This window comes from Leptinotarsa decemlineata, unplaced genomic scaffold (assembly GCF_025532065.1).
Source record: "Leptinotarsa decemlineata unplaced genomic scaffold, Ldec_3_MD MMD2_tig00026314_RagTag_RagTag, whole genome shotgun sequence".
NCBI classification, from domain to species: Eukaryota; Metazoa; Arthropoda; class Insecta; order Coleoptera; family Chrysomelidae; genus Leptinotarsa; species Leptinotarsa decemlineata.
Genome location: NW_027412684.1, coordinates 8,358,899 through 8,386,877, shown reverse-complemented (window position 1 = coordinate 8,386,877; position 27,979 = coordinate 8,358,899). Strand labels below are relative to the sequence as shown.

Below are 27,979 nucleotides of genomic sequence, written 5' to 3'. Positions count from 1 at the left end.
ATTATATAGATATTCTGGTGTTTTAGTTTTAATTATACTATGATATAAGCTTGCAGAGTGGAGCAACATCCGATTATCCATATTCAACCAGTTTATATATTTCAAAGTATGGGTAATGCTTACATATTTACGAATACCGAAAATCAATCCCAAGCAAGAGTTTTGTATTTTTTGTATTTTCTTTTGATAAAAAACTGTGAGATTTGGACCATACAGACAATCTGCGAAATAAAAATAATTTTCCGAATCTCCTACGGAACCTTCATAACTATTTACAGTTTTTTCAACCATGTAAAGTAGTTATTCCTCCTTCAATTAAATAAATTGTTACGCGAAAAAAATTTTTTTTTGAACAAATTAAAAATGAAGGTTAGATTTAGACATTTTTGAATTGAATGAAATGAATCATCTTAAACAGAGGTTATTCTTCAAAAAAATAAACTCCAGGTATAATAAATATTAAGTATGATGTATTTGACTAGAAAAAAAATCTTAAGCAATAACACACAATAATTTCGTAATTTTAAATACACACTTTTTGTGAAACATAATGGGAAAAAATGGTGAAAAAATGATCATTGCAACAATATTTGCACAAATATTTTCCTGCCTGTGGGCCGAGCAATTGAATATTTTAGTGGTATAAATAGATATTTGAATTTCAGGTGCATTTTTATTCGTTTCATTTATATAATTTTTATCTACATCAACATTGCTTGTAAAAACAATTTTTCACATCGATATTAAACACATTAAGGCGATTTTTATAATATCTGATATATGTATTATTTTGAATTGAATTGAGAAATTTTAGTAAATCCACACATTTCAGACATCACTAAAAATGAAAATATATAAAAATATTTTCGCTAGAAATAATATATAAATAAAAACTTAACAAACAACTAACAATCGCTCAAGTTTTTTTCTGAATGACACAATAAGTGGCATCACAAAAAAATACTTTACAACAGAAGTTCGTTCACAAAGAACCAGTCGAATCCTAAAGGTTCACCTCTACTTTTTTGTATCAAATCACATTCATTTAGCGATAAAAAAAATTTACAAAAATTATGAAAAAATCCAATCACAACGCACTATAAAAATTAGCTTAGTAAATAGAGAATATCAGCTTCAATTCTTCGCTACTTTTCCTTGTGAAAAATTCAAAATGTACATCTATTCAGCTTAAATTGAAGAGGTATTCATGGTATCCTCCATTTCCTAAAATCAGTCAACTCTCTGGAAATGTAAATTCATACGTATTGGAAATTGTCCTTGTGCCTCAAAAGAGGCTGATGCTCGATATTCTTATCGATATCATAACTTGTCAACCAGTCCTTCGACTCTGGTTTGATCATGCCGAAACACGAACAATCAAAGAAATCGATGAGGTTCGATACGGGCCCTTTGGTGAACGGACTTTTGCCCCCATTAGCAATAAAGTGCGAATACCGACCACGGTTCATTCTCTCATTTGTAGTCATTCCTAAACAGGTGATCTGGAACAAAATAGAATGATGAGAAAAAAATGACATGGGAAACTATGTTTAGTTTAGTATAAATTTTCACGGAACAATTTTACAAAAACGCAACACGTGTTGGGTTTTTGTAAAATCACCAAGTGATCATCTTCAAAGAGGAAGATGAGTTTTAATCCTCCTCTTTGAAGATGATCACTTGGTGATCGAAACACGTGTCGCGGACTGCGATTCCAACGCGGACTGCGATTCCAAGAATTGCATTTACCGGATACCCTGTGAGTGCGGAAAATCCTATATTGGTGAAACTAAGAGGCCATTGAATGTTCGCATTGCCGAGCACAAGAAGCACACACAGCGAGGAGAAACCAGCAAATCAGGAATAGCAGACCATGTTTGGACCCATCAACACAACATCGAGTGGTCCCAAGCTGAGATCTTGCACAGAGAGGAACATTGGTTCAGGAGAAAATTTAAGGAAGCCGCATACATGTTGTCCAACAACGTATTCAGCCAGGCCAGCGTAGATATACGAAACATATGGAAACCCATCATCAAACGAAAAATGACCAACTCCCGCCAAAACGGTCATCTCTCACGGAATCAGTGAAGCGAAAAATGGAGAGTAGAGAAAGTGAAAGTATTTCAACGACCTATAAAATAGTCATCTCTCGGAGGAATCAGTCCAGTCATCACCCGAAGACGATTGTAGATACCAACAATCGAAACGTCGTGAACTAACGTGACTTGGAATCTCTACACTTTTTTATTTTTTTATTATTTTCTTTTTTCATTCCTTTAATTTTTATTTATTCAATTATTATATTTTTACTTGTAGGTTATTTCACTATCATTTCATTTCAGGTTTATTGTTGCTTAATATAATTGTTATTTTCAACTATTCTTTTTTAATTATTCTTTTTTACTTGTTTCAGGGATTTCAAATCATTTTATATAGTAGACAATGGAAGTCCGAACTAGTGAAATTCATCACGAAACATTGTCAATCACCCTCAAACAAATGTGTCGAGGTGTTGAAAATAACGATTTGGTGTTGGGAAAAAAGCTCCAGTAATATTCAGTGATAAAGGTGTCTGATTAATTGTTGAAAAGCATTGAAATCTCAAATTAATAGAATTTAGAATATCTTCCTCAGAACTACGTTTTACTTAGTACGTTTAACATTTACTAATCCCAAGAAACACACAATGATTATAGAAGAACAATAACTAAATATAAACAAATACTTATACATGAACACAATCAACATTGCTTGAAAGTTATTTTCCTGTTTTTTTGACCGTGGTCTGCAGGTTTTTATTCCTGACGTTTCGTCTATAACTGAGTTAGATATTATCAAAGGCGATGTGGTAATGGTCGCAGTGCGCCAATTGGTGCTTGAGTTGTTGGTGCCCAAACACCAACTTGGGCATTGCAACCATTATCGCATCACCTTTGATAATATCTCCAGCAGTGAAACTTTTCATTCTTTTACTATCAACATTATTAACAATCAAATGTTATAATTGAATCTGAATTATTAAGAAACTAATCAATACAGTTCATTGTATAGCGAAACACATGTCGCGGTTTTTGTAAAACCCTTTAAGTGAAAATCATACAATAAACTGTATTGATTAGTTTTTTAATATGGATTTTCATCAAGTATCGGCCAGTTTTATTCAATTATTGAATTATAAAAAAAAAATATGAATATTTCCCACATCAGCTGGTCACTTTCTCACCAGCCCCAAGTTATACATTTATTTCAAAATGAAAGTGATTATACCTACTTGATACATCTGACATATCAACAACATGAACACCCATATGGAATGGAAAAGAGCATTGAGTGCGACCCAAGCAACCCATGTATTGCACTGCCCTATGGTAACTATCGTTTTCCAGAAACTTTCTGCATTGTCAGTTATATTGCAGTTTGGTGCATTTTGCCAATATTTAAATGAACCGTACAGCAGTTGAGTGCACATTAAAACCAAACTTGCCAGGAATCCTATGAAGTGCATGTGGTTTTTTGCTCCTGAAATGAAGATAAAAAATTCATTAGCATTATCACTTTTAAGAAATGTGAAATACTTACACAACAAAATTACTAAATGCATGCATTTAGTAATGTACTCATAACATATACCAAATAAATGAAATAAATATCTTAGAACAACAGTTTCTTTTTACTTTTCAGTAACAATTTTTTTCTGCTTTAAGCCGATGGGCTTGTTTCATGATTTTTGGTTTATAGTTCACTTGATAGAAATTTCAAATTGAAAAACAGTGCACTTTGTTTCAGCTCTGTAAGTACTGTAGTTTTCCCGTAATTAATTATTAAAAATCGAATGTGGTAGACCAGTGACGTCACGGGCCTATTCCCGCTTCTTGTTTGATTAACCAATAGGAACAATAGAAATAATCAACATTGCCAAATCGTATAATTTACGAAGCCTATAATTATCAATTTAATAATGGAAGTGTATATGAACCCGTTAACGTTTTAATTAATGAAAAATTCTCTACATGGAATAAAATGTACACGAAAAATCATGTTTGGAAATAAGTTCTATAATATCTAAAATCAGTACACAAAGTCGAAAGTTTACAAAATATTTACCTAAACTATGATTTTATGCATTATTTGATAATATACAGTTATGAAAATCAAAAAATATAGAAAACTGAATTAAAGAATCATTTCAAATATTCAAATTTATTCTACAATTCTCAGTCTGTACAACTGCAATTTATTATAACCTCTTTCTAATATTGCTACTGAATTCAAGCATTATAGGCTTGCTTGGGTAATCTATTGAATCTTCCAAGTATAGACAGAATTGATTGTACTCGAACTGAGGTAATACCATTATTCATATGATAAAATTGAATGAAGTAAAATGAAAAGCATTTGATTTTTTTGCAAAAATATTAATTCGTTTTGTTTCATACTTTCAGCAACAGTATTAACTCCAGATAATTCTTTTTGTGGAGAATACTTGAAGTTGAAATAAAAAACCGTGTCATAAAATTCAATATTTTCGTTCCCCTTTCATTTATAGTCACTTTTTAAAATGATTTCTATAAAGTCTTGGAAGAGTAGAAGGTTGTATTCTTTCTTTTCAATACTTTCACCCATTTTTTTCTCATCATTTTATCCTTTGGGAACCTAAACTCATTATATGAAATAACTCACCTATAAACCAATGCGCTTTCTGTTTTCTTGTGCCTTTCCGCACAATTAAAATCAGCACAAGAATGCACCATATCAATATTCAAATATATCTCTAAAACACTTCTAAATCTCGATGAGAAAACGAATTGTTCCTACGCGAATTGTCAGCTAAGAAAAACAATCAGAATGGATCCGATATGACATACATTTTCAATGCTGAATAAACTAATGAATTGTTATATGGGTACTCCATTTTCCTGAGAAAATGAACGATCAAATGAAATTTTCTGTAATTATTCATTAATTTTTTTTCAAGAATAAAGCCAGCAAACAAATAAATATACAATAATAAGATCGCACGAATCCATGAATTAAGCATAAAAATGAACAATATTTGCCTTGATAACTGATATAGTACAAGTTATATCTAAATATGACTCTAAATAGAATATAATGCAATACTTTGGTACCGAAATGAAGAATGAAAAATTGAAACGCTAGGTGGTATATTTAGTAGGTCCCTTTTATTTATATGACATTCATTTCAGACTTTGTCTTTTATCGAAGGATGGAAAGTTTTGATTTAATTTTTATTTTAGCACGGCCAACTGAAGAAAACCATAGATCTCTTAGAGTTTCGTTTTTTGAAACACTAAAAAACTTTTTGTCTGGTATGGATGATCTGTTTTTACAACTAGGTATAAAACATATTTTAACCATTTTGGTGGTAGTAATTCAATCTAAAAATAACCTGAAAAAATATTTTTCGGAATGTAAATTAATGACATGGAATATGCAGCAAAACAGGCACTCGCCGAGGCCTACCTTTTGCAAAAAAAAACGTTCTTCAATTAGATGATTGTATCATTTGTATTCACATCGAGTTGACAAAAATAGCAACAAAAATGGCGTCTGTCAAATTGAATCATCAGATCTGTGATTAGATATTAAAAACTAAAACACTCCGCTCTAGACACGATAAATTTGATTGGTCAACAGACACGCGGCCAATTTAAATTCTTGCTTTTCGAATTGTTTTTGTTTCTGCAAATATAAAGAGATCTTGGGACTGATTGGGCTTGATAAGTATAATATACCCCTAACTCGAGCAGTCTATAAGCAAACCAGTATCATTTTCCATAGCATGAAACAAGCCCATTTAAGATGCTTGACAAAGCTAAATATGAAAGAAGTCTTCTCAAAAGTCAAACGTACTATTGTAAGTTCATTTTTCCACTCACCTATACAGTTCGCCACCCAGGGACAGTGATGGTCAAATCTTGCAATACAACGATTACATACTGCACAATGTTTTGATCTCAATGGTCTCCTAACCAAACAAGCCGAACAAAACGAAGACGATTCAAATCCCGCTGGTCCTTTTTCAGCTAATTCAATTATAGTCTGAAAACACAACAGTGGAAATAATATTGAAACAAACATTTGAACTTTTTATAAGTACAGTATGATTATACACCTCTTGTAAATATTGAACTATTTTTAGAAAAAGTTCACAAATAACAAAGATCAAGGCTTCACCAACTTCGAAAATATTTCAATAATAAAATGTATATTGAAAAGAGAAATGAAACTTTCTATGTTTTTTGCCACTTTTATTTGTAACTAACGTTACTGGTTTTGATTTTTCAGTTTCAGGATATGATTTGTTTTCTCCATGTTCTCCTCACTTAGTTCATGAATAGTTTTTCTAGCAAACTTGTATCTATATAACTATTTTCTTCCTGACAGCATATGATTTTGTGTGCGTTTATATATTCAATTTTCTTTCTCAATAAACAATCATGATAAACATTGCAGCAGTTCACACACACACAAAGTTATTTATTGGTTTCCTACAACAGTTAAAGCTTTTTCTAGTTTCATTTTTATTATTCTGTGAACTTGATATAATTTTAGTGGAGGCCATATTTTTCACCCTTACGTCAGAGGTACCGTAGGTTGTTAGTATTTCTCAGGGCTCGTTGGGATATGTGAAATTTCCCTGCAATAAATTTGAGAAGTGCGCCTATGGACTATATATCCACTATCAGTTTATTCTGCTATCTTCAATCACACTTATTTCTTGTGTTGCCTACTTTTTGTCACAGTGGTTTCTTTGATCAGACAAAAAAGGATTGTTGAACACTTTCAATGCAAATTATGCAATTGTTGTTGAATCCTCCATAATAAATAATATTGTTCTAGGATGATAGGTTACTAACTGATTAACAGTTTGATACTAAAAACGTGAGAGAGATATTGAAGAGCACAGATTTAATAGTATCACTGTGAATATAACTGTCATTGCACCCCTATATTACACACTATATACAAATAGACTGGATCCTGTCATGGAATGAAAATTATCTGTATTTCCATTTAAAAAATTGGGGGTTGTACCTATCATTCGACGGGGGTTGAAGGTAGGGGTAGCATTTTTCCTTTGAAGTATGTCAAATTATAATTTAAATTTGACGTGTTTCGGGATTTTGTTAAAATATGTCCCGTAACCGAAATAATTAATTCATTTCTTTTGGCTTTTACACACTGTAAATGTAATAGTTTATTTGTGTAGTGAATCTGTTCTTATTTCATTTTATATCATCGACAGTTACGTGTTAACATGCACAAAAAAATTATGAGTTTTCTTTTATCTTCACCTATGAGTTGAGCATTGTGACCATTTTTCTTCAAACAATAAAGCAATTTATCAATCAATTGATAACTTACTCTGAACTGCAATTGTTGGGACGTGCTAACGATTCCCGCATCTCCGAGCCACGACTTCAAAAAGCAGTACCACAGCAACCCCGAGCTAGCAAGGAAGAAGACGGTCAGAAGAATGTGGGTCACGGGTGTAATATATATCACCCACGTGACGTAAAACCATGCTTTCGTCGACAAATAAATACTGAGCGGTAAAAGTGCCATTAGCCTGTCGTCGTACAACAATTGGCCGACGTAATGTATCACTATGTATAAGCAGACTAGAAGAAATATTTTTATTAGGATTATTAAGTTTGTGCTTAGTATTGCTCCTGCTAAGTAGAAAGCCATAAAAGGGGTTCCCACCATACACCACCACCTCATTCTCTGAAAAAATGTTCATACATTTAGTATTCATGGATTGAATTCAAATCTTTATATTGCATCAACTAAAAATTGACTTTGGAGTTTGAGTCCCGTCTTTTTCTACTTCAAATCGGTTCTTCATTTAAAGACGATTCCAAACTATTGTGACTATTAAAATTCATTACAAAAGAGGATGATTTCAGTTGACATTTGTTCATATTGTTGAATTTTGAATGATATGGGTGAGAGAGATCGGTGGTGAGTTTGGGAAGAAAGGAAGGGGTGAATATTTATTCAAAAACTAGGAGCCTTAGTAAGGGAGTACCCAGGATCTCAACTGAACTTCAATCTTAGACTTTGATTATAGGTTATTTAATTCAGTGGACCACAATAATAATACAACATTATATTCATCCCAAGGAATATTTACAGTTTCATTCCAAAATTCAATAAGAATATTTTTATTTAGTTGACAGAAATGAACAACTATGTTCGATTTAGATTGGAAAATTTTATTGTTCAAGCATATTTCATCAACCACGGTTAGGTGAACTACGAGTAACAGTTTGTGATGGTTCCAAACTGACGCCAGAGATTCCAGTTCTATGTTTCAGTAATAAAAAACATTCTGAACCTTTAGAACAAATAGAACTTTGCAGTCAACTTGGCTGGACAATTTTCAGTTATTTTAATAATTTATACATTATTGAACCCGGTCCATTAAGAACAAACCAAACAATTGTAAAATTGCGACACAGCTATTCTTATGTGGGTTCAAAAAATAGATAAATAATGGCAAATATGTGATTGTTGGGTTTCTCGACCTGAAGAGGGCGTTCGAAACTGTAGATAGAAATATTCTCTTAACCAAAGTGAAAGGCTATGATGGAATTCGTGATAGTGTTCCAAATTGTTTTACAAACTATTTATTCAACAGAAAACATAATGTGAAAATCACCAATTTTCTCTCATCTGCAAATGTTGTAGTTATTGGTGTGCCACAAGGTAGTGTCGTCGGGTCACATTTTTATTTTGTATTCACACTTCGGTTGCTTGTAATGAAGAAGATTTGAAAATTGCTATTTTAAAGATGAATTCTGTCCTTAAAAATGTTAATTATCTAGAATATAGTAAACTGAAATTGAATGTAAAAAAAAACCAAGGCAATGGTAGTAACAACTGGCAATGAGTGATGAACAGCTTTCGAAAAATTCCACATATTGCATTAGTCAAATGAAAACTTGGTGTATTGCAAATGGCCTGACATTAAACCTCTCTAAAACAGGTGTTATGTATTTCAGTCCGATTGGACACAAACAAGATCATAGTATTCTTGTGCGAACAGGAGAAATTCCAAATTCATCTTTAAAACATAGTAAAAACTTGAAATTCCTTGGCTTGCACCTAGATAGCAGGTTAACGTGGGAGATTCATGTTGGAAAATTGATTAAACAGCTTTCAGTATGGAACTATGTGATTTTAAAACTGTACAAAATATCCACTCTGAAAATGTATTATCATGGATGTGTTAATTCTAAGTTGAAATATGGATTTTTATGCTGGGGAAATTGTACAAATATTGAAAGAGTATTAATTTTGCAGAAACGTATCCTCAGAAGCATGTTCAATCTCAAACGCACTGTATTTATTAATTAATGTATTTATTAATTAATTAATGTATTTATTAATGAAAATATTTCAACTCTCATCAGTTTATATATTCTCAAGGCTGCTTGTTACGTAAAGAAACATATAAATGAATTCCCAACCTTCAAAGATGTAAATAAGTATATTACTAAAAATGGGAACATCAATAAAAATCTATAATAACCTTCCAGTTAATATAAAGAGTGAAAAGCAGTGAAAGACTATCTGAAAGGTCATGCGTTTTATTCACTTGGAGAATTTATGGCAACTAAACAGGACTCCTAAATCCAAAACAAATTTTAATCTGCTTTGTGTTTTTCAACTTGATGTATGTATCTGTGTTTTATTTTATTTTTTTAAATTTCACTATAGGTGTACTGACAATTTCGAAACCTGTTTGGGTCAAATGAAAATAAACATTATTATTATATATTGTTATAACTAAATATGATAATAATAAAATAATTCCCAATGAAATCAATATGATCATCAATAATGGAAAATTTGATCATGTAACATCACTTCAATACTTTGGATTTCAACTAGATAATCTGTTAGAATTCTACGAACATTACAACTATATATTAAAAGAAAATCTAAAAAATTATACTTTTTTCTCGAATTGCATGATATTCATCAATGCAGACCAGACTAAAAGTCTTTCAATTTACTATTCAACCTCATTTTGAATACTGCTTGTCTGTGTTATCTCTCTTTACTTTAAATCAAATAACACAATTACAAAAACTACAAAGTTGAGGGATAACAATGATCCTAAGAACTAGTCTTGTTAACTCCTGTGGTGAAGATATCAGAATGGTTCTTAGTATCAACGAATTTTCTTGACCATGGTTTTAATTTACAGGATAATAAATAACATAGGTCTAGTATATTTTAATAAATATATTGTATTGACATCTGATGTGCACAATTATCCCACTAGAAGTAATAATAGTTTTTAGATAGCTCGAACTAATCAACGCAATAAATCTGTTTAAAATCTGTTTTTCCATTAACCAGCTGTCGCACCCCTACGAACGACAACCCTAAAAAATCAAAACTTGTGCGAGCTAGGGACTAACGTGGTCTTACCTTTTAACGTGTGATTCCTAACACTATGAAATCATTGATTTTTAGGAATTTCCAAGAATATAACAAGCTATCAGGTAAAGACGTAATTACCTGGGTTTAGGTAAAGACTAATTACTTAAAGTCAGGAAAAGTTTTAGTCGTTACTTAGGTAGAAGGTTACATAATTCAAATCGTTATTATATAAAGCACGAATCAAGTAGAATTTAGTCAGTGTGATATCACTTGGGGAAGCTACTGTATAACAAAGCACGTGTTGAATAAGTTATGGAGTTTCATCAAGTATCAGCCAATTCCATCACATATTTATTGTACAAATATTTTTACATCTGCATTATGTGTAATTCAATTTGAATGTTAGGTCTTTTGCTCCATAAACACATGAAAAATGTTACTTTAGCACTATTGTTATAGTAGGGTTACCTATTTCAATAAATCTGTTCCTGATTCTGTATTAAACCTTTTACATTCAAGAATACACATTTTCAATAAACTCCTGCAATGTGGCATATCACTTGATACTTTTATTTTCATTACAAAAAATCTGCTTTCAGATGAAGAACATACAAATTATACATATTTATGTCACTCACCTTATCCTTTGTTATCTTGTTAAAATAATTTCTAGAATTAGATGTGTGAGAGTTTTCCTTTATGATGTCAGTAACTTTCTGACTAACCCATATACACCCAATTTGAGACTGCAACATCGACAATGGTGTTTCACCTCTGTTATTGGGAGCATGAAGGCCAGCATGTCCCTAAAACAATGAGTTATGATTGTATTGCTGAGCCGTAGTGAATGGTTGAAGTCACACATGTAGTATCCCAAGGTTTAGTACCAGAAGCTTTATTATTTATCATTTATATCAATGACTTATACCATCACTGATATTACGAATGGAAACATTTGCAGCATACAGCTAAAAACAATGAATTTGAAGATTCCGATTAATCAAGTAATGACTAACCAAGTTAGTATCATCAGGACGCTAAATTGGTTTGTGAAACGTATGTCTAGAAGAGTGTTGGAATTCTGGTATTTGATTCTGGCGAAAGATGATTGTTTTCAATTTATTCTAGAATCTAGGCTATAGGTTACATTTTTACCAGTTCATCAATAGAGTAAAAAAACATCAGAAATGAAAAAAAAATCTTACTTGTAAAATCAAGGTTGATATAGCAGTGGTATTTCTGGCCAATATTGCCCAATGTAGAGCAGTATTACCTTGATGATCTGTCAAATTTGTTGATGCACCCAATGTTAATAATAACCTCGTGGGGTCCAAACTACATACTTTCCATACTGCCCACATTAAAGGTGTCATACCCACTCTGTCTACAAGATCTGGACTAACACCTCTTGCAACAAAGTATGCTACCTAAAACATAAAGTTCATTTGAATTTCCTGTACTACGCTTTGTACAGGTGGTGTACAGAAAGGTTCAACATATAAATACTGATTTGACATTAAACTAATAAAGCAGATTGGTGGTTAGTTGACAGAATTACCATTTTCATAAAGAGGTCAGACTAAATTTACATAAAAAGGCATCATTTTTAGTGTTTTTTTATGGAAAAATAATAGTGAGACATCACTCACCACCGAAAAAAAGCTATCACTTTTTTTTTATAGAAAGAGGGTATGGTATTATGATATTTCGACTGGAAGTCAGACCAGCTATTCCTGAGTAATTAGCAGATTTATTTTCTTTTCAAGAACCTGCAAACCAACGATTAGTGTCATGTTCATATCAAAGCCGTTCAAAATTTTCATAAATTGGTATAATTTTTAGGATTAAGAAAAACAAGGAAAAAAAAACAGATTTGGTGTAAGAGGTAACCCAAATATAATTGAATTGAACATTTGCCATGAACTGACAGAAGATGTACTTGAAGAGGTAGTTGCAAAATGTAGGGTATCTTCAAAAACTGTTAAGAAAACATTAAGAAACACAAATTTCATCCCTACAAAATGGAAATTCATCAACTGAGATGGGATTTGATATATCGCCCTTATGCAGGGGAATTACTACAGATATTTTCAGGAAATCAGGAAATGTACCATTGTGAAAAGTTTTATTTATTAGATGAACCAGGATATCAAGTGTATTTTCTGGTAGATTTTCAAAAAAAAAGTTGTTATAGTATTTCTCAGTTTAGTTAAATCGGTATTGGTATATCTAAGATATATTTTGTTATTTTTCCAGCAATAGAACAGTAATGCATATTTAGGACATCAGGCGATAATGACGCTTCAACTTTCCTGATATTTCTGCCTCTGAGGCTGTTTATCACATGCCAACTCTCTTTAGACTTATTTTCGGTATTTTCTATTTTTGTCTTATAGCATATTCCTTTTGCCGTTTGATTACACTTCTGTAGATCCTACGATAATTCTAGAAGAGGAGTGGAAAAAATATGAATCTGTAAATTTTCTAATATAATATAAAGCACGTATATCTTTAGACGATATTTTGATCCCTTGTGTGAGCCACTGTTTTTTTTGTTTGATTTTGATTTTTTTGACAGGAAAGGTAATTTCAAATAAATCTCGGATTTTGTTGTAGAAGTCTGCAAATAGATCGTTTGAATTTAACAGGTGCTGCCAATTTGTTTCTAAGCAAGCCGAGTAAAACCTATTGAATTTTTTGCGCAAAAAATTCTATCATACCAAAATTTATCGGATTCTAAGTTTACAATCACATAGAGTTTACAACAAATGGCTTCATGCCGATGGTCTGATAAACCTGAATGAACTGCTGAACAAGAAACATACGGTTCGTTTAAATTACTATATACATAGTCACTTGTCGTTGCAGAGTGATTGGTAATACGAGTAGCTGTATTAACATGCATTTTTAAATTGAAACAAGCCATCAAATTTATCAGAGACTCTGTGTTTCCAGAGTATTTTTCTTTGAATTTATATTGAAATCTCCTGTCATTATAGTATCAAAGAATTTACAGGCAACTCATTCAGTAGTTATTTCAAATTTGTGAAGAATATGTTGATATCAGAGGTCGGTGTTCTATAAATGCAAATTATATAAATTTGTGACATTTGTTAGAATCATTATATAGTGGTGATTCTTTAAATTTGGAGGTTTTGTGTCTAGTGACCTTTTTTATTTATATATGTATATTCAAGGAGATGACAAAATCCTTTCTCTAATGAATACTGGCCTACAACTCTCTAAGTAGTTCATGTCAAATGTCAGTCTCACTAGTCGTTTTTGTAATACAAAGATCCTGGTGAAGTTTTTTGATCATTCATTATTTCTTCAAGTTTTTTTTGTAGAACTGTGTTTTTCTCTACTTTTTCCAAGATATTCTTGTTCAATCCTGAAATGATAATTTTCTGTTCGTCTAATATTCTTATATACTACTCTTCTGCGGTTTCTACTCCATCCTCAAAGTATTTCGTGTTATTTATAATTTTTCAACAAAATTGTCATTCTCCTGGTTGTCGTTTTTCAGCTTCCTAATTTCGCTGACCATTTCTTCTTCTCTTAGTTAGTGTTCCTTCTCTACTCTCTCTAGTTCGGTATCTTTCTCTCCCATAGTAGTCATCAATTCGTTAAATTGTTCTGTTAGTCAAAGTAGGTCATTTTCATTTCAAAAACTACACCTCACGATTCGATCTCCACAAACTTTATCTGAAAAATATACCACAACATGTTTCGCTAGCACAGTAGCTTTATCAAATGAGGTGTAGTTTTTGAAATTACTAAGGATCTTCATCAAGTAACGGCCGAATCAATCAGGAAAAAAAGAGTTCATTTTTGTCATCTTTCTTTTCATTTGCACATTCTTTAGAACATATTACTTTATGAGCTTCGAGAAACTGAAAACGTTTCATCCTTTCTAAGCAGCTGTGGTGAAAAAGGTTAAAACACTGAACATTTAGAAGAGGCACACGAAACACACGAAACTCTTTTTTGTGGTGCACACCCATTTTCACTGTTTTCATTGGTACTTATATAAAAAAAATTGTGTATTGTATATTGTTTTTGTCACTAGGCTTCCGAATTGCACTTCAATTTTTGGCGAAGATGCAGTCCAATTACGATGACAAGCAACACTTGTTATTTTCAACGCAAAAACTATACAGAAATTGCAAATACATTCGGCAACTACTTTTCAAGCTGAAGATTGAAACTTAAACGAATTAATATCCCAATGTGGATTTCAAAAAAAAAATCCACAACTTTTTTTATTAAAAAGTATTAAAAGTGACACCTTTCAACTTAAATTTTGTCCGACCTTGATATCTTATCTAGTTCAAAATTTGAGAGGAGGGTGGAATATTTATGACCTCACTGAATGTTTCTAGAAGATAAAAGCAGAATTGAAGGTTCTCCACAGTTGAGTTGCAAGCGTTTTGAAGATTTCAGATTAGATGAGTAAACTTTTTCAGCAATGTCTATTGCACATTTAGTGGTGAATTCACTTATTGGTCAATTTTAAACATATCTGATTGTCAGTGGCCGACTATAAATAAGCATTTACATCGCTGAATGAATTTACGTGACTTATACCAAACTGTGATGCTTTCAAATGAAATAATTATTAAGGCATGTGTTTACGGTTCACCTTATCATATTATTTTTTTGAGTTTAGTATTATTTTTGTTTCATTACCTTCCTAAATGCAAAGGTTGAGTGAGGAAATTTTCACTTTTATTTTTTGGGTATTATTTTTTTTTCCCTGTAACCACACGGGATTCTTTCACCGCGCAAATGCAGTTGGGGAAAACATGCGCGGGGAGAAGCAGCTGGAATACGGCCATTTTTCGCACCGCAAATTGGTACTCCGCTTTAAAAGTATTTTCCCGCATTTTGTGATTAGCTATATGATTGCTATATGTGTAAAATCGAAACTCTAGAGTGTTGTGCAGCAGAAGAAGACACATTCGAAGCCTTGTGGACATGCTATCCGTCGACAGAACAACAGGTGAGTGGACCCAACTGTTCGTCGTCATTCTGCATTGATTGGGAGTGATCTCCCTGGTCCTTTAATTCTTATTATTCTTATAATTGAATGAACCAGCGCCATTAAAGATTTCACATGGTCCTTCGAGCCGGATCCCAAAAAATTGTGTAGATTTCCTCACATCTAATAATTATATGTTCTTGAAAATAAATTCATTAATTTATCTGCCTTTCAAGGTCACCCAATAGGCAGGTATTCAGTGCCATTTATTTTGTTCTTATCAGTTTCCTAATTATTTTCAAGGTCATACGATACGCAGAGTTTTGCTTTTTCATTTGCTATCACCAGTGGCGTACAGATATTTTTTCGCTATCTTAAGTAATAAAATAAAATATGTCTTCAAACGCTAACAAACTGAAACAATATAAGGCGATTCGCCAAATTTATTACTATCAAATGCGTGAACTCAAAAAATTCGCCATGAACGCTTCAACAAGTGAGCAAGCAAAACTACAGTTTCAAATGGCATATTCGGCCTTTGATGAGGTGAAAAAACAGTTTTATATTCACCATTCGAGTACAATAAGCTTGGCTTGCATTATGGAAAACGAAGATACCGATGCCGAAGAAAACCTTCGCAAAGAATTTGAAAACGACGCTTCAGAAGTGTATGCTTCGTACCATACTGTATTCCAAACTGACCAAAAACCTGTTCTTTCCACACCACAACCGAGTAAGCCTTCTGCTAAGCTGAATCCACTCAAAATACCCAAATTTTCAGGAGATCTTAAACAATTCCGCCATTTTTATGAAATTTTTTCTTTAGTCGTTGACGGAGACGACGACCGCTCTGACGTCGAAAAATACTCGCATCTAATGGACGCCTTGGAGGGTCCTGCAAAGGCTGTTGTCCAAAGCAATTCCGCATCCGCACTGAACTATAAGGCTGCTCTTGACGCTCTAATCGAACGTTACGATCGACCACGCTTAATCGCATTCGCCCATTTACAGTCGCTAGATAACGCACCTATCGTTACTAATTCTAATAACTCGAAAGCTTTACGTTCTCTTGTAGATATTTTCACTGAAAATATTTCTGCTTTGGAAAAAATGAAATTACCTATAAAACAGAGTGATTTTTTACTATTCTATATGCTTTCCAAGCATTTAAATGATGATCTGTTAACTAAATTTGAAATTCAATACGGTAATCCAAACAAAGGAACCTTTCCACAATACGATGATTTGAAATCATTCATTGTAAATCACTGTCACGCATTAGAGACTGTAGAATTTTCTTCTTCTTTAAAATCACAAAAAACGTCTAATAGTCAATTACATTGCAAGCCTGAAAACAAAACCAAAGGTTCTAATTCATTTCAGTTGAAACCGCGTCAGGCAAACACGTTTTTTGTAAATGCAAAGAAAAGCACCACTTATTCATGTACATTCTGTAAATCAACTGATCACTTCATTTATAAATGTCCTCAGTTCCAAAATAAATCACCACAAGAACGTCTAAGCCTTGCCCACGCTAACAAATGGTGTTTAAACTGCCTCTCAGATCGTCATACCTCTGAGACGTGCCGTTCGCAATCTAACTGTCGATCCTGCTTTTCAAGACATCACACAATGATATGCATAAATACATCACGTAATAATCAACCCACTAGTGTTACTAGTCCGCAAAATCCCAACAATTCCATTTACAATCCGCAGTTCAATTCTGCAACGAATAATTCCCAATATTATCCGCAAAACTTGCACGCCACTGACAGTCTTTTCGCCACTAGTGCTCCATTAATCGGAGCAACGCCTCAATCCGCTCATGTCCCGCAAATAGACAGTCTTCCTCCGCAAACGAGTCCCCTCAATACGCAATTCAACAGTGGCTCCTTACCCCGAGCACACCCCACTTCAGATGTTAATTTTTCATCACCGCAAGCGCAAGCAAAACAAAATATTTCTTTACAAATGCAAAACCCGCAGCCGCCTACAAATTTCTGTGGAATCGCTTCATCTCGTTCTGGTGTATTGCTTTCAACCGCTCTTCTTGAAATTCAGGATTCATTTGGTAATTTTCACAAAGTTCGAGCACTTATTGACAGTGGTTCCGAGACAAATTACATATCAGAAAAGTGTTTTAAAAAACTACATTTGGCGCGATTCGAATCGTCCTTGAAAATTCAAGGTTTGAATCAAATGGAGGAATATACTACAAAAGGTGGAGTTTCTTGCTCTATCAAACCGATTGGTACCTCCAACCCAATATTGAATATTGATGCTTACATTTTACCAAAAATATGCACAGATATGCCACCTCGCACTCTGAAACATACGCACCTTGACCATATAAAAAATCTGTTTCTTGCTGATCCTAAATTTTATGAACCCGGTCCAATAGATTTATTATTAGGTGCTGAAATTTTTGCTCTTATTTTACTTAACAATCATATTTCGGGCGAAAGGAATGAACCGATCGCAATAAATACAATTTTCGGTTACGTATTAATCGGAAAATATACGGAGTTGAACTCTTCATTTACTACCGCTACAACTTCATTTTGTTCTACGGCACAAACAGATTTGTTCAACTTGAATAAGACTCTTTCGCACTTCTGGGAAATTGAGGAGATTCCTAGAGAAAAAATGATGTCTCCAGAAAATGAACTCTGCGAGAAAATATTTCGAGAAACACACTCACGTGACGCTACTGGTAGATATATTCTAGAGCTTCCATTCAAAAATATTAATGAACCGCTTTTTGACATCACAGAATGTCGCGCTCTTGCTACAAAACGTTTTTTGTCCCTTGAAAATAGGTTGTACGCAAATAAGGAATTACATCGCGAATATTCAAAAATAATTGTTGATTATTTAAAAGAAGGTTTTCTCAAACCTGTCCCTGACAACCTACTTCTCCAAAATGGTTTTATAATACCACATCACGCGGTAGTGAAACCAGGAAAGGTCCGCATAGTACTAGACGGCAGTTTCAAAATTAGAGGCAACCAACCGTCGTTAAATGATACGCTTTTGATTGGTCAAAAGCTTCAAAAGGATATTGGTCAAATTCTATTAAATTTTCGTCTTGGTAATATAACATTCACTTGTGATATTCACTCTATGTTCACTATGCTTAAAGTAGCTGAAAAGCATCAAACTTTTCAGAGAATTTTATGGAGAAATTCCAAATGCGAACCTATCCGCGAGTACATGTTTGAGAGAGTGATTTTTGGGTTGTCTTGCTCTCCATTTCTTGCGAATCGAACCATCCTTCAGTTAGCACAAGATGAACGTGACAACTACCCCTTGGGAGCTCGAATTTTAGAACATTCGACTTACGTTGATGATTGTTGTTCGAGTTTCAATTCATTTCAGGAAGCAAAGATAGCTCGCGATCAACTGATTGCAATACTGAAAAAGGGCGGCTTTGAACTAGGAAAATGGTCGAGTAATACTAAGAAATTACTTTTAGATATTCCAGAATCGCAACTTCAAACAAGTTTAGTTAACTTCGACACAGAATCGCATATCTTAAAAATCTTGGGTCTTCAGTGGTTTCCACAAGATGACATATTTTGTTTCACAGTCGATACCACAGAATGCAAATGCACCAAACGGAATATTTTAAGTCAAATTGCACGTCTGTATGATCCGTTAGGATTTCTTAGTCCTGTCACTTTATTCGCGAAATCCTTTATGCAAATTTTACATACATTAGGTCTTCAATGGGATGATGAACCACCACTCGAAATTCGCGAAAGGTGGTCACAGTTAAAAGATGAGCTTTTACTACTCGAGGAGGTTCGAATTCCTCGCTTGATTGGAATCAAACAGAACTCGGAAGTGCAATTGCATGCATTCGGAGATGCCTCAATGAAGGCGTATGCCACGGTAATTTATTTTCGAATAACTGAAAATGAAATTACCGTGGCATACGCCTTCATTGAGGCATCTCCGAATGCATGCAATTGCATCCGGCTCGAAGGACCACATGTGAAATCTTTAATGGCGCTGGTTCATTCAATTATAAGAATAATAAGAATTAAAGGACCAGGGAGATCACTCCCAATCAATGCAGAATGACGACGAACAGTTGGGTCCACTCACCTGTTGTTCTGTCGACGGATAGCATGTCCACAAGGCTTCGAATGTGTCTTCTTCTGCTGCACAACACTCTAGAGTTTCGATTTTACACATATAGCAATCATATAGCTAATCACAAAATGCGGGAAAATACTTTTAAAGCGGAGTACCAATTTGCGGTGCGAAAAATGGCCGTATTCCAGCTGCTTCTCCCCGCGCATGTCTGAGTTTTCCCCAACTGCATTTGCGCGGTGAAAGAATCCCGTGTGGTTACAGGGAAAAAAAAATAATACCCAAAAAATAAAAGTGAAAATTTCCTCACTCAACCTTTGCATTTAGGAAGGTAATGAAACAAAAATAATACTAAACTCAAAAAAATAATATGATAAGGTGAACCGTAAACATTCCGGCCACCCAAAAAGGGGTATTTGACCCTTTTTTAATGCGAAATTTCAACTTCTGGTAGAGGGCATAACTTTACCAGAGGTCTTTTGAATTCACTACCATCTGCAGTGCGGATCGTAGCAACGCGACAAATATCATCTGCACCTGGGTGCAGAGCTGTAATTCTGGCAAGATTCCATTTCGAAGGAGAAACATTATCTTGCTTTATTATTACTAAAGTACCAAGTTTGGGAGGAGGCGAGGTGGGAGCAAACCATTTCGCCTTTTGTTGCAAGGTATGTAAATACTCTGTATGCCATCGTGACCAAAAATCCTGATGGAGTCGTTGTAAAAGTTGCCATCGGCTTAGCTGATTCAACTTCAAGTGAGACAAATCTGGATCAGGTAACGCAGAAATAGGTTCCAGGGTTAAAAAGTGACCCGGTGTTAACACGGAAAAATCATTGGCATCTGAACTGATGGGTGTTAGAGGGCGGCTGTTTAGCAAACCCTCAATCTGAACGAGTACTGTGTAAAATTCTTCGTAATTTAAAATCTGTTCACCAATTACTCGCTTCAAATGCGTTTTTACTGACTTGACTCCAGCTTCTACCAATCCCGAAAAATGTGGAGCAGAAGGAGGTTGAAAATGCCATTCTATTGCGAGAGAATTTGCTGCATTTCTCAACATGTTTTGAATTATTTTGTTACCACCAACGAAAGCTGTACCGTTGTCAGAATAACATTTTATTACAGGACCTCTTCGTGAAATCAAACGCCGGAAGGCACACAAAAACGTCTCACTAGACAAATCTCCCGAAAGTTCTAAGTGTAATGCTTTAGTAGCAAAACAACAAAACACGACCACGTACGATTTGAACGTTTTTGAAGAGCGAATCTTCATTGCTTTCGTTGTGAAAGGACCACAGTGATCGATTGCAATAACTGAAAAACTGCGAAGTTGAGAAATGCGTAAGCGGGGTAGAGAACCCATTGGAGGCTGATATGGTTTTGGGTTCAAACGACAGCATTTTAGGCATTTTGAAATGATGCTGTATATAGCGCGTTTTGGCGACAAGATCCAAAAATGTTGAATTAATAAAAATTGTAAGGTCTGCGCACCGGGGTGTAAATAGACTTTATGAAAGTATTCTATGATCAAAGTGGTAAGCCGACAACCTTTTGGTAAAAGTACGGGGTGTTTTTGATCATAGTTTAGGTCTGAGTGTTCGAGACGACCTCCGACTCGTATAATATTATGGGAATCAATAAATACTCCTAATTTTTTATAGGCCTTTGGAATCGATCTTTTATTTTTCATATTATTTATCAGATCCGAAAAATATTTTTGTTGAGTATATCTTACTAAAAATAAAGTAGATTGTTGTAATTCACAACTTGTAAGTACACACGTTCTGCGAAAATCGCGATTTGATTTTTTAGAGTTGAAAAGAAAACGTAAATAGTAAGCAATAATTCTTTGTACTTTCGAAAATGAAGAGAAGCGGGTCGGTATTTTTTCGAAAGGGTCGAATTCTGGTTCGGAAGTTACAAGAAAGGTATTTCTTTCTTCAGAAAACACTTCAGGGGGTGCACTATCAAATTTGAATCTAGATTTTGGCCATTGGTTACAGGGTAATGCAAGCCATGGCGGACCTTTCAACCATAAATTATTTTCTAAGAACTCTGAAGGTAATTGTCCCCTTGAAGCACTGTCACTAGGATTATTTTGCGAGTCAATATGATGCCATGATTCTGGTGATAATAATTCTTGAATGCGCGCAACACGATTTCCGACAAATGTTTTCCATTTATATGCAGGTCCTTTAATCCAATGCAGAGCAATTGAAGAGTCAGTCCACGCATACAATCTAGAAAACACTATTTTATTGTGAAAAGTTTTCAAAACGTAGGAAACTAATTCACTTAGAAGAACACAAGCAGTTAATTCAAGTTTTGGAATTGACAAATTTTTCAAAGGACTAAGGCGAGACTTAGCAATAACAAAATATATATCACATTTTTCATTTTCAGTTATTCGAAAATAAATTACCGTGGCATACGCCTTCATTGAGGCATCTCCGAATGCATGCAATTGCACTTCCGAGTTCTGTTTGATTCCAATCAAGCGAGGAATTCGAACCTCCTCGAGTAGTAAAAGCTCATCTTTTAACTGTGACCACCTTTCGCGAATTTCGAGTGGTGGTTCATCATCCCATTGAAGACCTAATGTATGTAAAATTTGCATAAAGGATTTCGCGAATAAAGTGACAGGACTAAGAAATCCTAACGGATCATACAGACGTGCAATTTGACTTAAAATATTCGGTTTGGTGCATTTGCATTCTGTGGTATCGACTGTGAAACAAAATATGTCATCTTGTGGAAACCACTGAAGACCCAAGATTTTTAAGATATGCGATTCTGTGTCGAAGTTAACTAAACTTGTTTGAAGTTGCGATTCTGGAATATCTAAAAGTAATTTCTTAGTATTACTCGACCATTTTCCTAGTTCAAAGCCGCCCTTTTTCAGTATTGCAATCAGTTGATCGCGAGCTATCTTTGCTTCCTGAAATGAATTGAAACTCGAACAACAATCATCAACGTAAGTCGAATGTTCTAAAATTCGAGCTCCCAAGGGGTAGTTGTCGCGTTCATCTTGTGCTAACTGAAGGATGGTTCGATTCGCAAGAAATGGAGAGCAAGACAACCCAAAAATCACTCTCTCAAACATGTACTCGCGGATAGGTTCGCATTTGGAATTTCTCCATAAAATTCTCTGAAAAGTTTGATGCTTTTCAGCTACTTTAAGCATAGTGAACATAGAGTGAATATCACAAGTGAATGTTATATTACCAAGACGAAAATTTAATAGAATTTGACCAATATCCTTTTGAAGCTTTTGACCAATCAAAAGCGTATCATTTAACGACGGTTGGTTGCCTCTAATTTTGAAACTGCCGTCTAGTACTATGCGGACCTTTCCTGGTTTCACTACCGCGTGATGTGGTATTATAAAACCATTTTGGAGAAGTAGGTTGTCAGGGACAGGTTTGAGAAAACCTTCTTTTAAATAATCAACAATTATTTTTGAATATTCGCGATGTAATTCCTTATTTGCGTACAACCTATTTTCAAGGGACAAAAAACGTTTTGTAGCAAGAGCGCGACATTCTGTGATGTCAAAAAGCGGTTCATTAATATTTTTGAATGGAAGCTCTAGAATATATCTACCAGTAGCGTCACGTGAGTGTGTTTCTCGAAATATTTTCTCGCAGAGTTCATTTTCTGGAGACATCATTTTTTCTCTAGGAATCTCCTCAATTTCCCAGAAGTGCGAAAGAGTCTTATTCAAGTTGAACAAATCTGTTTGTGCCGTAGAACAAAATGAAGTTGTAGCGGTAGTAAATGAAGAGTTCAACTCCGTATATTTTCCGATTAATACGTAACCGAAAATTGTATTTATTGCGATCGGTTCAGCATGATTATTACTAGAGGTAACTCGCTTGAATAATAAATGAAGAGTGAAACAAAATAGATAAGAGTATTCATAGACCTACATACCAAAGCAGTATGTCCGAATTGTGCAGCTAAATGTATACAAGAACATCCTTCAGCATCTCTTAGAGTTGGATCTGCACCGGCATTCATCAAGATCACAGCAGCAGTGAGATGGCCTTGACGGGTTGCCCAATGCAGAGGTGTTGCTTGCAACTCACCGCCAACTGCATCAACATCTGCACCCTTTTCTATTAAAAAGTGCATTATCTCTTTTCTGTTGTTGATGGCTGCCCAGTGTAGAAGGGTGACATTCTCGCAATCTCGCTCATTAACATCATATCCTGCCAATACTAGTTCTTTCACCCTCACGAATGCTCCATACTAAAATAATTCATTTTATGAAAATTTGGTAAATATTTCTGATCGCTAGCGCTGGTTACATCTTTGGGTTCGCTTAAAATGTTTCTGAAGTCAAAACTTGACACTACTTTGAAAACTCCCATTGACTTATTATGATTTTATTGACGTAAAAGTAAAAGATAAACTATGTGGTGTATGAATCAGCCACAAATAGAACTTTCTTACCAATTCACATTTCTTTTAAATGGAACACTGCTCCAAAACAAATACCGAATGCCAGAACTGCAATACTCTTCTCTACACACGTTTCACCAAAAAACTGTTCAGTTTTCTTCATTTCCTAAAGATGCCAACTTAGAGTATTGAAGTTCTGGTGTTTGGAAAAAAATGTTGGAGTGGAAAGAGGTATGTCACGATATTTGTAGGTTCATGTAAAAGAAATAGGTAAAATGGGACCTATCACGGATCCTTAGGAAACTCTAAGGCATACTTAGTTATTAGGTATTTTGATTCTTTTTTGAGGTTGTTTTATTTGCTACCTTTACATTATGATTTTTGTTAGGTTGATAAGAGCTGAACCCATCGAGGGCTAGTACCATAAAGAAATAATTTGTACAGCGATCATCATAGTTAAGTCCTAGAGAAATAAATCACATAAAATCCCAGATATAACTCTTTCAGTAAGTTGAAGATATCATGGGACAAAAAAAAATACAAGTGTTCCTATAAATTGAAAATTTTTCAAAAACTACAGCAAGCCCTTAGAAGAAATGTTTACCATTTATTACTATCAAGTACCCAAATTGTACATGACAGGTTAAAGCCCTATAAAAACCACAATTAAAATTAGACACAAACTTGCAGAATTATAACTAATTATTGAAAGACAATAATGAATATGTTACATAGATTGTGTCAGAATCTGTTATTTCAGTTGAATAATAATTTAAATTATACCTGAGTAGCTTTAACTATATCGAAACCACTATAATCATGTTCTATGGCAGGTACAGTGGGTTCCTTGGAGATCAAACTATGGCATTCTTTCTCCGTTTCAACACATCCACCAGCGCTAGCTGCTGCTGCTCCACAAGCATTTTGATACATTTTTTAAACCGTGTCTCAATATTCAGCAAGTTCAATGTTTACCTATGTTCTGAAAAAACAAAATTTGGAAATGTAAAGGTTATAAACGACATTTGACAGCCGTTGAATTGATCAATTTTCGTGACAAATGACAAATGACGATATAACCATTGACAAGCTGCAATCAAATTGAAGCCCGGTACGCTCCGAGTGCCATAAATGACCTTTTAACATTTTTTTTGAATCTCGGGGCGAGAACAATGAACTATAACGTTCTTGTAGGCCGAGTCATGCTACTCGAGCATGTCACAGTTCCTCCATTTTCTTATAACGTTTTGCGCTGGGCACGTTAAATGTACCTCTGCCCTTACTCTTTAATGTTTTCCTGACACACATCACATTATACCTATGCTGGTACTATGTGCTTATACCCACCGCTTCCTGCAAACAACAATCAGAATCGAAGAATTTTTAGTCTTTGTTTTGTCAGAAGTCTTCAACAGACTCAAGATTGTAGCTCATTAGACCGGTCTATAGCCAGCAAAATAATACCATAACGCACAATTTCCAATAAAAATGCTCTGGGTGTAATGTCATTTCCGCTCCGTGCTTCGTCAGACGCTGGTAACCTACAAAACAGACAATTGGGTGCTGGGTTCCGAAGCAATATTTCGGGCTTGTTTATATAGCTCTGCCGGTGGTTCGAAGCGAGAAAAGTATATTTGCTTGTGGTGTTATCACTGCTATCTGTTTTTAACATCCTAATACCCTTATTTTCTGTCATTCAAAATATTCCTTCCGCTAGTGTGTTAAATGAAAAATAAGAAATGAAACTTTCAATTTTTTTACCATTTATATTTGTAATTAACGTTATTGCAGTTTCGACGAAACTGCAGTAACGCCATTGAACAGCAAAAGTTAAATGTTCAATTAGCATATGACATGAATAAAAAATCTCCTAGCGATTTCAATAAATTGCAATACGAGCTGAGTAAAAAAATACAATAGAATGCTGCTTGAAGCAAAACAAAATTATTACTCGAATCAAATATTCCTCTTCAGCAGTAAAAATAAGACAATCTGGAAAATTATAAACTCTGAAAGAGGCAATGACGTGTTCGATGCATCATCTGTTTATGAATGTGATGTGGATCTTTTTAATGAATTCTTTACTGACAATGCGTAGAGTATTGTTAATAATATTGCCATAATATTGCCAAATGTTTCAATTACTTTCAACTCCTGAACATCATTTAAATCTTTTTACCTACGCCCCTTCATCGAAGAGGAAATTATCATTATTATTAAGAGTCTGAAAACAAAAAAGAAGCAAGATGTATATGAATTCAGTACTTATTTGCTCAAGCAATGCGCATCGCTAATCGTTGAACCACTTACCATCATAATAAATAAATGTCTTTCTGATGGTTTCTTTCCATCAGTGTTCAAACCAGCCAAAGTTCTAGCTATATTCAAGAAGGGAGATGAAAAATTACCTGAGAATTACAGACAAATTCACATATTGCCCACCCTATCCAAAGTAATGGAAAAAGATATTTCAACCTTCCAGTACTCGCCCCAAGTCTCACAGACCCAACGCTTCAATTTTACAGACGCAATCTGTAGCGCAATAAAAGTGGGGGTTGCTACATCGTATAGCTTCCTACTTTTAGACATAGTTTCACACGCCGAAGCGTAGAGTAGGTTGGCAATCGAATATTTTGTATAACTCGATATGAAGTCTGTTAGACCCGGCGCGAGTGGTGACGCAACTGTTGCTGAACTTTAAATGTTGTGGTTTGTTTAGTGATGAAAGGTAATCTACAGCAATTCTTAGAGACATTTGGTCATGAAAATTGTAATTCATATCTCAGATGGATCATGAAAGAGAGCAGGAACGTTTACTTCGACTGCTTGAAGAAATAGATGTAGAAGAAGAGTATGTGGATGATGAATCGGACTTGGAGAACGATGCCATCGAGGAAAGGTTTGAAAACACCGATACGGAACAATCTTGTGATGAAGACGACAGTGAAGTTCAAACTCCGAAAAGACCACCTCGACTGCCCTGTTTTATTGGCAAAGATGGGCAAACGGTGTGGAAGAAACATGTTCCTAACAAGAACATTAGAACACGACGATCTAACATAGTTATTCAGCTTCCAGGTGTTAAACCTGCAGGAAAAAATGCAAAGTCTCCAGTGGAATGTTGTGGATTATTTTTTTCTGCTGAAGTTTTAGAATGTCAAAAATACTAACAAGACAATCAATTCCGTATCCAAAAGATTTTCAAGAGCCAGGGATGTAAAATCCACTGATCTCGTTGAAATAAAAGCTCTCTTGGGTTTGTTATATTTGGCTGGTTGCTTACGGAGTAGTCGCCTCAACGTTGAGGAACTGTGGGACAGAAAAGGTACCGGCGTTGAGAGGTTCTGGCTGACCATGTCCAAAGAGCGATTTTTGTTTTTGCTACGATACTTGCGTTTCGACGATAAAGATACAAGAGAAGAGCGACAAGTTATCGACAAATTGGCTCCTATTTCAGGAACTGGTCGCAACGTAAAATGCGGTTAATTGGTTTGCGTCATTTCCCCTTATTGGAAAACTGAAAAAAAATCACAATTTGACGGTTGTTGGAACGGCCAGGAAAAATAAGAGAGCATTGCCCATTGAGTTTGTGAATACGAAACATCGACCAGCTACACCAAGTCTCTTTGGCTATCAAGAGGACTGTACTATTGTTTCTTACGTACCTAAAAAGGGTAAAAATGTCATTCTAGCTTCTAGCATGCACTATGACGACACCATAAATTCTAAAACTAGGAATCAACACAAACCTGAAATTATCACTTTCTACAACTCTACAACTCTATCAGAGATACTGTAGACAAACTTTGCGCTACCTATGATGTAGCTCGAAATACACGTCGTTGGCCCTTGGTAATTTTTTTGTCCTAATGAATGTACCTGGAATAAATGCCCAAATAGTTTATACTGCCAACAATAAGCACGAGAAATGCATCAGAAGAATATTTCTGAAGGAATTGGCGTTAGCATTGACTGATGACCATCTAAAACGTCGATCCCAATTTTCAAATTTACCCCGAGAGGTACGTCAAAGAAGACAAGAGGTGGCCGGTACGAGTTCCATAG

At 34.6% G+C, this 27,979-nt stretch overlaps 1 protein-coding gene across 3 annotated transcripts; it reads right to left on the bottom strand.

Annotated features, from left to right (window-relative positions):
- Nucleotides 1-450: 450 nt before the first annotated feature.
- On the bottom strand, nt 451-24,966 carry Hip14 (palmitoyltransferase Hip14). 3 transcript variants are annotated; one of them, XM_023164071.2, is made up of 8 exons: nt 24,698-24,966; nt 23,444-23,761; nt 11,631-11,852; nt 11,064-11,231; nt 7,393-7,755; nt 5,904-6,066; nt 3,275-3,522; nt 451-1,502 (listed from the first exon to the last, which is right to left on the bottom strand). In XM_023164071.2, exons 1-8 carry the CDS (start codon nt 24,845-24,847, stop codon nt 1,257-1,259), a joined length of 1,878 nt encoding a protein of 625 aa, XP_023019839.1. In that variant the 5' UTR covers nt 24,848-24,966; the 3' UTR covers nt 451-1,256. The 3 variants fall into 3 exon arrangements, with proteins under 3 accessions (XP_023019839.1, XP_023019840.1, XP_074037799.1); XM_074181698.1 differs by having other exon boundaries at nt 1,333-1,502; nt 3,271-3,522; XM_023164072.2 differs by lacking the exon at nt 7,393-7,755.
- Between the last annotated feature and the right edge of the window lie 3,013 nt (nt 24,967-27,979).

Excerpts from the sequence above, each read along its gene's own strand:
- Hip14 (XM_023164071.2), bottom strand. The coding sequence starts at position 24,847 with ATGTATCAAAATGCTTGTGGAGCAGCAGCAGCTAGCGCTGGTGGATGT. Across the intron at positions 7,756-11,063 it reads ACAAGATAACAAAGGATAAG|AGAATGAGGTGGTGGTGTAT; the intron begins GTGAGTGACATA and ends ACATTTTTTCAG. Across the intron at positions 3,523-5,903 it reads CTGGGTGGCGAACTGTATAG|GAGCAAAAAACCACATGCAC; the intron begins GTGAGTGGAAAA and ends TCTTCATTTCAG.